This window comes from Triticum urartu, chromosome 6A (genome assembly GCF_056163025.1).
Source record: "Triticum urartu cultivar PI428250 chromosome 6A, HENAU_Tu73, whole genome shotgun sequence".
NCBI classification, from domain to species: Eukaryota; Viridiplantae; Streptophyta; class Magnoliopsida; order Poales; family Poaceae; genus Triticum; species Triticum urartu.
Genome location: NC_141878.1, coordinates 70209840 through 70221208, shown reverse-complemented (window position 1 = coordinate 70221208; position 11369 = coordinate 70209840). Strand labels below are relative to the sequence as shown.

At 47.2% G+C, this 11369-nt stretch overlaps 1 protein-coding gene across 1 annotated transcript; it reads left to right on the top strand.

Annotated features, from left to right (window-relative positions):
* The first annotated feature begins 250 nt into the window (after window positions 1-250).
* LOC125514459 (uncharacterized) lies at window positions 251-3742 on the top strand. The gene is made up of 7 exons (XM_048679801.2): window positions 251-511; window positions 603-684; window positions 1385-2410; window positions 2516-2578; window positions 2665-2885; window positions 3137-3240; window positions 3337-3742. Exons 1-7 carry the CDS (start codon window positions 434-436, stop codon window positions 3449-3451), a joined length of 1689 nt encoding a protein of 562 aa, XP_048535758.1. The 5' UTR covers window positions 251-433; the 3' UTR covers window positions 3452-3742.
* Window positions 3743-11369: the final 7627 nt, after the last annotated feature.

Here is an 11369-nt window from a genome sequence, read left to right as displayed (position 1 = left end):
TCAAAGCCATCGGTGGGCACGGGCACGGGCCGCCGGACAGGGCACGGCGCGCTCCCCTCCTGCCTGCGATTCAAAAATCGAAATCAAAAGCGAGGCTAGCCCCCGGATATTCATCCATTCATTCATTCGCCGGTTCCCTTCCCCACGCACCACGCCACGCCACATGCTGCGCCATCGGAACCGCGCCCACCTCCGCCCGAATTCAAAAAAACCCGCACCCATAAAACCCTGGCGAGGGCGAGAGACCCCCTCCGGCTCTCCCTACCCACCCCCAACCCCACCACCCCCACGCGACGAGGCACGTCCTCCATTTCAAATATCACGCAGAGCTTCGCGTCTCCCTCCCCCTCTCCCCGCTCCCGTCCGCCGCTCCGCCCCCGAAACCCTAGGGCCCAGATCCCTCCTCCCCCGCGCCGCGCTCCCCGGCCCTCCCATGGACCCCGCGGGCCCGCGCTCGGCCCTGCCGGATCCCGCCGGATCGGGCGCGCCGCCGCCGCCGCCGACGGCCGAGGTGGGCCTCGGGCGGGTTCCTCTCCGCGTCTGGTTCTTGGGTCTGATTGTTTGGACTGTGGTGCTGACCTCGTGGTGCGCGCTCTTTGCAGGAATTGTCCAGGAGGGCGGCCGGGAGCGGGGGCGGCGGCGCTGCGGAGGCGTGCGGTGCGGCTCCGGCGGCCCAATTGGGAGGTGGGTCCTCACCTCCTCGGTGGCCTCGATCTGTGCTGCTCCCGTGCTTCTAGTCTGCTCTAGCGCGGCGCGAGCTGCAAACATAGCTTCGGTTCTGTCTCTGCGTTGCTGCCGTTCTCGAATCATTAGCTAGCAGTCTTGAAGTCACCAGTAGGACTAAAATTCGAGATGGCACAGTGTATGTAGTAAAGTGTCTCACAACAGATCTAATGGCCAGACACACTTCTTTTGTTCTACTCTGCTCAGGAACAAACAATTGGCAGCTGATTTTAGCGCCTGTGAATAGCAGCCCTTCTTAGCTTAGATGCGTGAAACTTGCTGGCGATGACACCCTTAGCTCATTCCTGTTAGCAATTTAATCTTACTCGCAAGAAATAATTTTGAATTCTTGGGCTGCTGTCATTCTTGAGACCTTAATAGGAGGTCCTTCAATTAATTATTGATAGAACAGAGATTTGAGATGGTGCACTAATGTTTGGCAGAGGATCTATGTATGTGGCTACACTGGAACATCTAACACTTGTAGCTGTAGGGTTGTGGCTCATCATATTCTTTACCTTGCTTCTGTTGAGGAATAATGAGGTAGAATGAGCTTAGCACCTTTCAGTGACAACACATGCACATCGCTTCTGTCATGTAAATTTAGAGAGCATTTATGTTCACAATTGATTTGCTCATGTTTGTTGCTTCTATCATGCAGATCCGAGGGTGGGGATTTTGGAATCTTCAGATCAAGCACAGGGATGTGTCCATCCATGTAATAAGAAGGATATACCACAATTTTCTGCTGAAGGCGCCACAAAATGTGAATATGGAGTCCCTTCATTGCCTCGGACTGGTGCACTTCTGCAGTTAGAACCTGCTTGCCTGACCTTGGGCCGTGCTTCTGATGCAGTGCTGGCAGGAAGTTTGCATGATGCCAATCCTTTGGCACGTGGCAAAGAGAACATCCGGACAGACCTGCAACTTAAGCCTGATGCAAAACGCGGTGAAAATAGGATGAGTGATGCACCCCTTGGGTTGGATCTTAATAGAGTGGGTTCTTCTGATGCGGCAGAGCTAAATCCGTTCTTTCCTTACAAGAAGCTGGGTCAGTCGAAAGTTAGTGATCCATCAGAATGTGGTAGTACAACTGGTGCTACAGGAGAAAGTGAGTCACATAGAAAGTGGAGAGAAATGAAGCAGAATGGGTTCCTTTCTTCAACCCATGGAACTGCAGTGGTACCTAAGCCACGTGGTCGACCGCCCAAGCGGAAAAGGGATGATGAGCTCAAGAGGAGCACTTCTACCCAGAATGAACAGACTAAGTTCACAAAGGTTGCTGCTCCTAGTGGCCTATTATCTGGGCTGAATCCAGGAATCATAAATCATGTAAGAAATAGCAAGCAAGTATACTCCATAATAAAGGCAATGGTACGCTCTGAGGAGCTTGAGAACGCAAGCCAGCCTGGTCTTGCTGGCCAAACAGGTGAAAGAGGTAAAGAAGTTATAGAGAGAATTCAGGACCAGAAGTATGGGGATAGTTTGATGAAGTGCCATTTGATGATGGAAGGTAATAATGCGATGTTTCATCATGGGCTGCCTACCGCATCAAGATTCCTCGCAGAGGATGGTGACAATCTGAAATTGCAACTCTCATCAACAGTCACCATGGCTTCGGATAGGACATGTAGTACACTGGATCATGAATCTCAACATGATTACATGACTGTGCTATCAGTTAAGGGTATGCTCGATTGCTTAGATCGCTAATCATATGTTCTGCAAGCACTACACTAGCTTTTTATAGAAATATCCGCATCTGACAGTGTTCTTGCCTTTTAATGACCAGCTGCCAGTGTTGCCTCTCAATGGCTGGAGCTTCTACAGCAGGACATAAGAGGGCGGCTTGCTGGTATGTTTTCTGTAGTAAACAACTTTATACAATTTAAAGTTGTAACCTGTGCATTCCACTTAATTATTCTTTCTTCATCCTTGAAGCTTTGAAGCGCAGTAGGAAGAGAGTGAGGAATGCTCTTCAAACTGAACTGCCGCACCTGATATCAACAGAATTCTCATCTAGTCAAGAGAATGAACCGTCCATTGCACATTCTTCTGAAGCTGGGCCCATGGGAAAAACAGCTTCAGAAGAACATGTTGCACGGTGGAGGTCTCTATTCCTTCAGATGGAAAGAACACTGCAGGAGGAGGGAAGGCACTTGGTGAGTATTTTGATGAAAGTTGTGGCATTGAATCACTTTTATTATCGTTTGTTGATGTCTGACACATAAGAGTCTAGGTTCTTTCTCACTGATTTTGATCAGGCATCAATACTAATTTATGATCTTGAGACTTGGGCTCTATTTCATTTTGGTAATATCAGTTGCATGCAGTTCGCATGTCGCATTATGATCTTGGGACTTAGGCTCATTCAAGCTGCTATGTTCCTGATCATGCCAATTACTTGTTGCAGGAAATTCGGTTGAAGGAAGTGCAAGGAATGTTGCAGAATTGTGATAAAGGCCTAAAACAAGTGACCTGTGAGGCTCCACTGCTAGGCCCAATGGCTGAACTATGGTTAGTTCATCACCGCATAATCCCATATTGACCGTACATGGTTTTGTGTTTGCGAATTGAATGTATTGCTGAACAACTCCCAATGTGCCTGTGCAGGAAGCTGAAGAACCCGGAGATTTCCGAGAGTGAGTGGGCAGTGCAAGCTGCCGCTGCGTCCATCTACTCGACGTGCAACCTGGTCATGAAGACCGAGAATGTCCCGTGCTTCTGATCTTCTCGCACATGTTGATCTTGTTACTTACACATTTTTCTCTCTTCATTTTTTTTACTGATTGGTTAGGTTCTGTTTCTTACACATATAGCCTAGACAGTCATTGTCTCCTCTGTGTGTGTGTGTGTCGAGTAAAGTTGTGGTTGGTGCTGCTCCTTTGTAACGCCATGAAACAAGCACCTGTGGTGTCTGAGTGAGAGTGAGAGTGAGTGAGTGTCTGTCTGTTGCCAACTTACAAATTCTTTTTCACAGGCGCGTGAAATAACAAGCTTGTTCGCCTGATTTTTTTCATCTCCTCTTTTTTGCTTCTGGGGTTTTCATAATGTTGTTTGGTAACTCTGGCTGTTGCTGTGCAGTCAGAAACAAGTGCTCCTGCTTAACTGATTTTTTCTCTAGCAAAGGAAAAAAAGAGCTGAGCATTTCTCCTGGTGAAGTCTGAAGCAGTTGCTTTTTTTAACCTGTCTGAAGTAGTTGCTGGTGGGTAGTCATCGGCTGGAGCTGTCCATTTCATCAGAAGTCAGATATAGCTCAGACTCTGCTTCGAAACAGAATGACAAATTTCTCTTGTTTACCTGTCGCCGATTATTTGGATCAAACGGCTCTACTTGAGCACATGTACATTAGGGCAACTCCAACACATGGACGCATTTTGTCCGTTTTTATCTGTGTGGATCCACGTGGACAGAAATGACGGCCCAATGCGCGGACGCCAACACATTTCGTGTCCGTCTGTCTCCTATCTGTGTGGACGCAAACCCTCCCCAAATTAACGCGCTGCGTGTCCTCTCGGTGTCCGCTCTGGCTACCCTGTGTGGTCTTTTTTATATGCATGCGCGGGGGTGGCCACAACATCCACTCTTCTCCCTCCCTCTGTCCCCTGACAAACACAATCAACTCTAGCCATTGTCGTCGCCCACCATGCCGTGGAAGTACATGCCCCGAGCGCATGACCATAAGGTGGGCTCCTCCTTGGGGGCAGCGCCGTGCGCGAACGCATCTATGTGCTTGCCATCCAGTGCCGACACTACTGGGAGAACGTCATCCCCGTGCCATGGTCGGACGTGAACCTGTTGCACGGCTGACATTTGAACCCATATAGGGTTCCCGTGGCGGCCACATGTTGCGCGCAGGAGGTGAAGATTCGCCATAGTCGCGCTCAGATCCCGGCCGACCTCCACTACGACCCGATGTTCACGGTGGACTCCACGCACTAGGACACGTGGTTGTCGGTCATGCTTCTTGCGTCATGCACCAGCGCCCCGTGCCTTGCTCGCGCTCCAGCACCACAACCGACGGTGATGGTGGAGGAGGCCGAGGAGAACGATGAGGCCTTCAAGAAGGCCGTCGAGGATTCCCACCTCGATGAGCTCGTCCAGTGGCTTGGCCTAGCACGGGCGCTGGGCGCAGGCAATGTCTCCACACCCGAGTCGGAGCCGTTGGAGCGGTGGCCACTCGCGCTGCTAGTGGGGCACTCATGGTCGTGGACGTCCACGACGCCCTGCACGCCGTAGTGGGTGGAGTCGGAGCAGGAGCAGCAGCAACAGCCATCGGCAGGACATGTTCCGTGGCTTTATCCATGGCTAACTCCGGTGTTCATTAACCTTGTTGACGAGGATGACGATGAGGACAACGACGGTGGACAATAGAGCATGCCGAGGACAAGGACCGCGACGGCCAGCCAGTTTTTTTAGTTATGTTTTTTATTTAAATTATGCAACAAACGGACTATTAGCAGTAATGTATATATTTTTAATTTGAAAATTCGTCAAGATCTAAAATGTGACCCGTTTTGTTGGGCGCACTGTAGGGTCGGAGAATATTGATCGGGGGGGGGGGGGGGGGGGGTTAATGGGAGATTTAATTTTTCTTTCGAAACTTGAAATCTCTCAACACAACACAGCGATACAAACTATGTAGATGCTGGACTACAAAAGAAAACTACAATTGAACGCAAACATAGCATAGCGGACATAATATATTTTCTATGACAAGTTACTGCCAGAGCTCAGATAGAAAATATGCACACTACTGTGAGATGTTCATCAGGGCAAGACTAAGATGAATAACTAAGTAGCACCAGATGTAAATCAAAGAACATACATGCATACAACCATAAGTACATCGAATGCAAATATACAACACGACATGGTCACAATACATATAGATTTGTATGAAATGTAAGCCAATAGAATTGTACCGAAGAACAACACAATAGATACAACTGAGCGAAAGATAAGTTCAAGAAGTAATTTCGGAATGAGAAAGAAACCTGGTGGTGCTCGATGGCGACAGAGTATTTGGTAGATTTAGTTCACTATTCTGCAAAAGACTTACGTCTGGTTTGGGGGACGTGTGATTGAACACAGGAGCAAACATCTCTTCATCCTATTCTTCTCAACGTGAAGTTCCTTGAACTTTAGTTGATTTCTCTCGTGATAGATTCTTATCGACAATCTCCAAACCATCAACAAACTTTGCCTTCGAAGACGACAATTACTCTTGGTCACTCAGACAGACGCTTAACCGTCTAGAGAGTAACAGCTCTCAAGAGTAATAAGTACAAGAACTCTCAACTTAGATCTTTGCGATGCTCAACCATTGTTTAAGTTATCTGACTCTTGTTTTTTCTCTCAGAATGATTTACTCTAATCTTTCGGAGAGAGTTGCTCAATCAATCTTCTCACACGCCAATTTTACTCGACACGTTCAATGGCTTGCGGACCGGCCAATGGTCAATCGACACGTTCCCAACAATCAGATTTCAAACTCACACACCAATTTTACTCGAGGAACAAGCAAAGCTGACTCCTCACCTAAATCATTTCTTTTGCAGCCCAGAAGAACTTCGTCTCTGGCTGGCAATAAATAACTTTGCGCACGGAGATATTTCTTTTCACTCGCTTGGGATAAGTTTCGGTTAAGCATAAAACTAGACAAAAGTATCAAAATATTTGAACCCCTCTTAATAGTATGGTGATCCTATGACTCAAATTAAGAAAATTAAAGTAAGAAAAAACTATGTTTTCGCTTCGTCTTCATTCTTCTTCACTGCAGTCAAAATCTATCGGACTGCACTCCTTAGCAATTGCTTCACTTTAGCAGCATTTTTGGGGGTCTCCTCTGACACGCAATCTTCTCGGTAGCAAACTCCTCGAAGCTTAGCAATCTTCTCTCATGCACAGATAACACTCTCAGAAGTTTATAACAAACTTCTTCAAAGATTATATCAATCTTCTCCAAACTCCGGTGACTATATCTCTCTGTGTGCACTAGCAAACACATTAACCACTCACTATTTCTGTCCAACAATCTTCAAAACCTTCAGGGGCACTCGATTACACCAACACGCATCTATGGCCCGGCCGACACGGCCGAACTTTAGTGCCCGCTTGACCGACCCAAACGAATAAAAAACAAACACATTGTGTGTCTGTTTGAGTCACATGGTAGAGTTGCCCTTAGTGTGGTGATTGTTAAACAACTACGGTAGATCAGCGTTCTTTACATTCCGCATTCCTCAGCCTTAGAAATTTTGTCAACCAAAAACCCTTAGATTCGTTGCCATTCTTTAAAAAGAAATTATGGCCATCAAGTATTTGGAAGGTCATTTCCTTTGTGTTTTGGCAGAATCAAGTTGTTGTAAGCATGAGCTAAGAATGTGAGCATGTGGCAATTACACTGGATCGATTGGGACTCTCTGACCAAGCCAAAGATTGCGGGCGGGATGGGGTTAGTGTTGGGTAACGTAGCAGAAAACAAAAATTTTCCTACTCGTTTCACCAAGATCCATCTAGGAGTTCATCTAGCAACGAGTGATTAGATGCATCTACATACCTTTGTAGATCGCGAGCGGAAGCGTTCGAAGAACGGGGTTGATGTAGTCGAACACGACGTGATTCAAATCACCGGAGATCCTAGCACCGAACGGACGGTACCTCCGCGTTCAACACACGTACGAAACGGATGACGTCTCCTCCTTTCTTGATCCAGCAAGGGGGAAGGAGAGGTTGATGAAGATCCAGCAGCACGACGGCGTGGTGGTGGATGCAGGGCGTCACAGTAGCAGGGCTTCGCCGTGTACTACGAGGGAGAGATGTAACAGGGGAGAGGGAAGCACCAAAGGCTGAGATATGAAGTCCTCCCTCTCCTCAACTATATATATAGGAGGGCCAAGGGGGGGTGCGCCAGCCTAGGAGATCCAATCTCCTAGGGCCGGCGGCCAAGGGGAGGTTTCCCTCCCCCCCCAAGGCACCTAGATGTGCCTTCCACCATTGGGACTCTTCCCTTTTGTGGAAACCTAGGCGCATGGGCTTTTGGGGCTGGTGCCCTTGGCCCATGCAGGCCAAGGCGCACCCCCTACAACCCATGTGGCCCCCCGGGACAGGTGGCCCCACCCGGTGGGCCTCCGGGACCCTTCCGGTGGTCCCGGTACAAAACCGATGACCCCGAAACTTGTCCCGATGGCCGAAACTGCACTTCCTGTATATAATTATTTACCTCCGGACCATTCCGGAACTCCTCGTGACGTCCGGGATCTCATCCGGGACTCCGAACAACATTCGGGTTACTGCATATACATATCTTCACAACCCTAGCGTCACCGAACCTTAAGTGTGTAGACCCTACGGGTTCGGGAGACATGCAGACATGACCGGGACGACTCTCCGGTCAATAACCAACAGCGGGATCTGGATACCCATGTTGGCTCCCACATGCTCCACGATGATCTCATCGGATGAACCACGATGTCGAGGATTAAACAACCCCGTATACAATTCCCTTTGTCAATCGGTATGTTACTTGCCCGAGACTCGATCGTCGGTATCCCAATACCTTGTTCAGTCTCGTTACCGGCAAGTCACTTTACTCGTACCGTAATGCATGATCCCGTGATCAACCACTTGGTCACCTTGAGCTCATAATGATGATGCATTACCGAGTGGGCCCAGTGATACCTCTCCGTTATATGGAGTGACAAATCCCAGTCTCGATCCGTGTCAACCCAACAGACACTTTCGGAAATACCTATAGTGCACCTTTATAGTCACCCAGTTACGTTGTGACGTTTGATACAACCAAAGCACTCTTACGGTATCCGGGAGTTACACGATCTCATGGTCAAAGGAAAAGATACTTGACATTGGAAAAGCTCTAGCAAACGAACTACACGATCTTGTGCTATGCTTAGGATTAGGTCTTGTCCATCACATCATTCTCCTAATGATGTGATCCCGTTATCAATGACATCCAATGTCCATAGCCAGGAAACCATGACTATCTGTTGATCAACGAGCTAGTCAACTAGAGGCTTACTAGGGACATATTATGGTCTATGTATTCACAGGTGTATTACGATTTCCGAATAATACAGTTATAGCATGAATAAAGACAATTATCATGAACAAAGAAATATAATAATAATACTTTTATTATTGCCTCTAGGGCATATTTCCAACAGTCTCCCACTTGCACTAGAGTCAATAATCTAGTTACATTGTGATGAATCGAACACCCATGGAATTCTGGTGTTGATCATGTTTTGCCCTAGGGAGAGGTTTAGTCAACGGATCTGCTACATTCAGGTCCGTATGTACTTTACAAATCTCTATGTCTCCATCTTGAACATTTTCACGAATGGAGTTGAAGCGACACTTGATGTGCCTTGTCTTCTTGTGAAACCTGGGCTCCTTGGCAAGTGCAATAGCCCCAGTGTTGTCACAAAAGAGTTTGATTGGCCCCGACGCATTGGGTATGACTCCTAGGTCGCTGATGAACTCCTTCACCCATATTGCTTCATGTGCTGCCTCCGAGGCTGCCATGTACTCCGCTTCACATGTAGATCCCGCCACGACGCTCTGCTTGCAGCTGCACCAGCTCACTGCTCCACCATTCAACATATACACGTATCCGGTTTGTGACTTAGAGTCATCCAGATCTGTGTCGAAGCTAGCGTCGACGTAACCCTTTACGACGAGCTCTTCGTCACCTCCATAAACGAGAAACATTTCCTTAGTCCTTTTCAGGTACTTCAGGATATTCTTGACCGCTGTCCAGTGTTCCTTGCCGGGATTACTTTGGTACCTTCCTACCAAACTTACGGCAAGGTTTACATCAGGTCTGGTACACAGCATGGCATACATAATAGAACCTATGGCTGAGGCATAGGGGATGACACTCATCTCTTCTATATCTTCTGCCGTGGTCGGGCATTGAGCCGAGCTCAATTTCATACCTTGCAAAACAGGCAAGAACCCTTTCTTGGACTGATCCATTTTGAACTTCTTCAAAATCTTATCAAGGTACGTGCTTTGTGAAAGACCTATGAGGCGTCTTGATCTATCCATATAGATCTTGATGCCTAATATATAAGCAGCTTCTCCAAGGTCCTTCATTGAAAAACTCTTATTCAAGTAGGCCTTGATGCTATCCAAGAGTTCTATATCATTTCCCATCAAAAGTATGTCATCTACATATAGTATGAGGAATGCTACAGAGCTCCCACTCACTTTCTTGTAAACGCAGGCTTCTCCATAAGTCTGCGTAAACCCAAACGCTTTGATCATCTCATCAAAGCGAATGTTCCAACTCCGAGATGCTTGCACCAGCCCATAAATCGAGCGTTGGAGCTTGCACACCTTGTCAGCATTCTTAGGATCGACAAAACCTTCCGGCTGCATCATATACAATTCTTCCTTAAGGAAACCATTAAGGAATGCCGTTTTGACGTCCATTTGCCATATTTCATAATCGTAGAATGCGGCAATTGCTAACATGATTCGGACGGACTTTAGCTTCGCTACCGGTGAGAAAGTATCATCGTAGTCAACCCCTTGAACTTGTCGATAACCCTTAGCGACAAGCCGAGCTTTATAGATGGCCACATTACCATCCGCGTCTGTCTTCTTCTTAAAGATCCATTTATTTTCTATGGCTCGCCGTTCAACGGGCAAGTCAGTCAAAGTCCATACTTCGTTTTCATACATGGATCCTATCTCGGATTTCATGGCTTCTAGCCATTTGTCGGAATCCGGTCCCGCCATCGCTTCTTCATAGTTCGAAGGTTCACCGTTGTCTAACAACATGATTTCCAAGACAGGGTTGCCGTACCACTCTGGTGCGGAACATGTTCTTGTGGACCTTCGAATTTCAGTAGGAGCTTGATCAGAAGTATCTTGATCATCATGAATAACTTCCTCTCTAGTCGGTGCAGGCACCTCAGGAACATTTTCTTGAGTTGCGCCATTTACCGGTTCAAGAGGCAATACTTCATCAAGTTCTACTTTCCTCCCACTTACTTCTTTCGAGAGAAACTCTTTCTCTAGAAAGGATCCATTCCTGGCAATAAAGATCTTGCCTTCGGATCTGAGGTAGAAGGTATACCCAGCAGTTTCTTTAGGGTATCCTATGAAGACGCATTTTTCCGACTTGGGTTCGAGCTTTTCAGGTTGAAGTTTCTTGACATAAGCATCGCATCCCCAAACTTTTAAAAACGACAGCTTAGGTTTCTTCCCAAACCATAATTCATACGGTGTCGTCTCAACGGATTTTGACGGAGCCCTATTTAAAGTGAATGCGGCAGTCTCTAAAGCATAGCCCCAAAAAGATAGCGGTAAATCGGTAAGAGACATCTAGATCGTACCATATCTAATAGAGTGCGATTACGACGTTCGGACACACCATTACGCTGAGGTGTTCCAGGCGGCGTGAGTTGTGAAACTATTCCACATTTTCTTAAGTGTGTGCCAAATTCGTGACTCAAGTATTCTCCTCCACGATCTGATCGTAGAAACTTGATTTTCCTGTCACGTTGATTCTCAACCTCATTCTGAAATTCCTTGAACTTTTCAAAGGTTTCAGACTTGTGTTTCATTAAGTAGACATACCCATATCTACTCAAGTCATCAGTGAGGGTGAGAAC

What these genes read in the sequence shown, in the direction of transcription:
- LOC125514459 (XM_048679801.2), top strand. Translation starts at nt 434, where the DNA reads ATGGACCCCGCGGGCCCGCGCTCGGCCCTGCCGGATCCCGCCGGATCG. An exon ending in CATAAGAGGGCGGCTTGCTG is followed by an intron (nt 2,579 to 2,664) that starts GTATGTTTTCTG and finishes TCATCCTTGAAG; the next exon opens with CTTTGAAGCGCAGTAGGAAG. An exon ending in AGGAGGAGGGAAGGCACTTG is followed by an intron (nt 2,886 to 3,136) that starts GTGAGTATTTTG and finishes TACTTGTTGCAG; the next exon opens with GAAATTCGGTTGAAGGAAGT.